Here is a 3,223-nt window from a genome sequence, read left to right on the forward strand (position 1 = left end):
GACTTTATATTTTGTGGGAAGGGGTGGGGTGGGGGGGTGGGAGGGTCAAGGGTAGGTACGTATTTAAGGGTATATTTCTTCTTTTTTTTCACCGGGTATATATTTTTTTCACTTTTCACCCATACCCTACCTCCCTGTCCTACGTACGTTTCCTTTTGCCATTAACGTAAAACTATACCTAAATTCCCATTACCATTCGACAGAGTAACCGGCGGCGAGCTCTTCGAGGATATCGTCGCCCGAGAATTCTACAGCGAGGCCGACGCCTCGCACTGTATTCAACAAATTTTGGAAAGTGTTCACCATTGCCATCACAACGGAGTCGTGCACAGAGATCTGAAGGTAAGAGGGTGACGGATGGCCGCCATTTCGGTGAGTCAAGACACGCCGGTATAATCGATTCTTCGATCGATCCCGATTACAGTGACCGATCCCCCCTCCTTATCCTCGTCCCACGTCGTCTTCGTCACGTTGGTAAAACTGGTTTTCCTCGGTTCGCAGCCTGAGAATTTACTCCTGGCGAGTAAAGCCAAAGGTGCCGCCGTGAAGTTAGCGGATTTTGGACTGGCTATTGAGGTACAGAGCGAGCAGCAGGCATGGTTTGGTAAGTGGATAAAAGTATGTGGGATGATTGTTTTTATCGTATTTTTTTATATGAATCTTCTTTTCCACGCAGGCTTCGCCGGGACGCCCGGTTATCTCAGCCCGGAAGTCCTGAAGAAGGAACCGTACGGGAAGCCTGTGGATATATGGGCATGCGGTGTTATCCTGTATATTCTACTCGTCGGTTATCCCCCGTTTTGGGACGAGGATCAGCACAGGTTATACAGTCAGATAAAGACTGGTTCCTACGACGTGAGTAGGATTGGAGGATGATTTTGAAAAAAAGAGAAAATTTTATTCGGCTTTTTTTTTTTCTATGCCAAAGATAGACGAATAAGTGTCTCAGGAGAGTTTTGGTATATATAAATATTATATAAGATAAATATGGCACAGTAGATCCTTGGTAACCAATGGCAAGCCTTGTGCTCTCTGTCAGATCGCATTGAAGTTTGTCCTTATCGCTTTATTCTCTTATCGTACTTTGTTTACGTTGAATCTCTTCGTAGTATCCAAGTCCGGAATGGGACACTGTGACGCCAGAGGCGAAGAATCTTATCAATCAGATGCTCACGGTGAACCCGGGCAAACGGATCACGGCCAGCGAGGCACTGAAGCACCCGTGGATCTGCGTAAGTTGTTTTTTTTTGAAAATGCCAAACTTTACGTAATTTTATCTTAATATTTTTTAGAATTCTACGAATTTTAACGCTTCTCTTCTGTCTGTTCCAGCAACGTGAACGCGTCGCGTCCGTGGTCCACAGACAAGAGACTGTCGACTGCTTGAAGAAATTCAACGCGAGGCGCAAGTTGAAGGTAAGTGGAAGATGTGGATAAAAAAAAATTTGAACGAAGATAGGACCAGGACAAGCGAGTACAGTGAGAACGAAAGATTCTAGACGGTTAATTATACCTGACAATGTAATAGACAACAGGTTGAATTATCCGTGTCGATTGTTTAGCCATAATAATATTTTGGATACAAAGGAAGATGAAAATTAGAGGAATGAAAAAAAAGAAAAAGAAGAAAAATTCGTTTACCGTGACAATGACAATCTTACCGTTATAAATTAACTGGCTGCCGGCTCCCATTTGACGCTGATAATAATAATAGTATCGGGCCACAGAACCAATGTCCGATTCTCACGAAGGCGACCGATGATGACACCCAGCGACAATGAGGCGGTGAAAGGTTGAGAGAAAAAAAAAAGAAAACTGAAATTAATTTCAACTGAAAATTATAATCGATTGAGTAATTGAAAATTCGTCACTGTCAATATAGGGATTTAATAGTTTTCAAACTTTTTTTTTTCCGTATCTTTTGTGTAAAAGGGACCATATCTTTTTTACGGTTTACAGTCGGTAGCGAGAGGCACCTGACGTACCGGCAAATCCCGTGGACACTTTTGAATCGAGATTCAATTTGACGACTGTTATTAAGCGTAGTCCCTCCTCGTGAAACGTTACCAAACGCGACGTTGTCCCGTCGCTTTGAATTACTCCTGTAGCCGAAGGTCGTACCCTGTTCTCATTTCTATCTGGTTTTGTCCTTAAAGATCTCGGTTATATTGTTTACGGTCATTGAAATAATTTATCGTTCGACGAACCGTTGGGCTTCACCGTATCTCGTTCCCACGTACTGTAATATACGTGTTGTATACGTATTTCATTAGCGTCAGGTCCCCCTTGTCTTTCTTGTAGCTTTACACGATCCGGCATCAATGTACGAAGCTTTCGAGCGTCGCGCGCTGGGTGCGAGGCTATCCTGGCATTTAGCGATCTTAACATGGAGGAGAGGCATAATTGAATTCCATAAGTAGACGCGGCTGGACGTGCGGTGACACCGTAACCCTGCTGCCTGCTAAAAAGAGAGATAAATAAATAAAAAAAATAATAAGAGAGAGAGAGAGAGAGAGAGAGAGAAGGTAATATTAGAGAGTAAAGAAAATTAATCGACACTCTCAAAGACGTATCCGTTTTTATTAGCTGTGCTAATACGAAAGACTTTCACGCGTGTCAGTTCGGACCGGAGTGCCCAAGATGGATGGAAACGAAAGGGAGATGAAGGAATTGAAGGAAGGAGAAAAAAGAGAAGAAGTAGAAAAAATATATAAAGAATTTTAATATAACTCCGAGGCGCGCAAGGAGCCTTCGTACGAATGAAATAATGACAGTAGCGATAACGCGGCGCGACGTGTTATCGTAGAAAATTAAACAGCCGCCAGAGAGTCGCGATCGGAGTGAACATAGGCGACAGTGAGTAGGTATGAATAATTAACGCGGGAATTTCGTCCTGTTTGAATCTGGTGATTTTGACTGGGAGAATAGAGGATGAGAATGCTAGTGACGTTTTGTTAATGGTAACTTTTTCTTTATTGTTGTTATCGTACGATATCGATAGGTCCAAAATGGCGGACGAGACGTTTACACGGGGAATGTTTATATTGACTTTCTTCGAGCCTAGAGATCTCTTGGGATGCGTCGCGACGCTTCGAGAGCTACTTTAAGAACGTGCACTCTCGGAGTTGATCTTGAATCAATTAACGCGGACGTCGTTTCTATGTCGGCGATGCTAAGGCTTCTTCCTGAGAGTCTCTTTTTTTTTTTTTTTTTTTTTTTTTTT

General features: G+C 42.9%; 1 protein-coding gene across 34 annotated transcripts in view; it reads left to right on the forward strand.

Moving 5' to 3' along the window:
• Window positions 1-3,223, forward strand: part of LOC107265085 (calcium/calmodulin-dependent protein kinase type II alpha chain) — a 90,885-nt gene that overhangs the window by 55,819 nt on the left and 31,843 nt on the right. For all 34 annotated transcript variants that reach the window (XM_025082463.1, XM_025082438.1, XM_025082437.1 and 31 more), the window contains exons 5-9: window positions 204-342; window positions 502-604; window positions 677-855; window positions 1,110-1,232; window positions 1,333-1,416. In XM_025082463.1, coding sequence (XP_024938231.1) covers window positions 204-342; window positions 502-604; window positions 677-855; window positions 1,110-1,232; window positions 1,333-1,416 — 628 coding nt within the window. The remainder of the gene's footprint in view (window positions 1-203; window positions 343-501; window positions 605-676; window positions 856-1,109; window positions 1,233-1,332; window positions 1,417-3,223) is intronic.

Source organism: Cephus cinctus, unplaced genomic scaffold (assembly GCF_000341935.2).
Source record: "Cephus cinctus unplaced genomic scaffold, Ccin1 Ccin1_scaffold0215, whole genome shotgun sequence".
NCBI lineage: Eukaryota > Metazoa > Arthropoda > Insecta > Hymenoptera > Cephidae > Cephus > Cephus cinctus.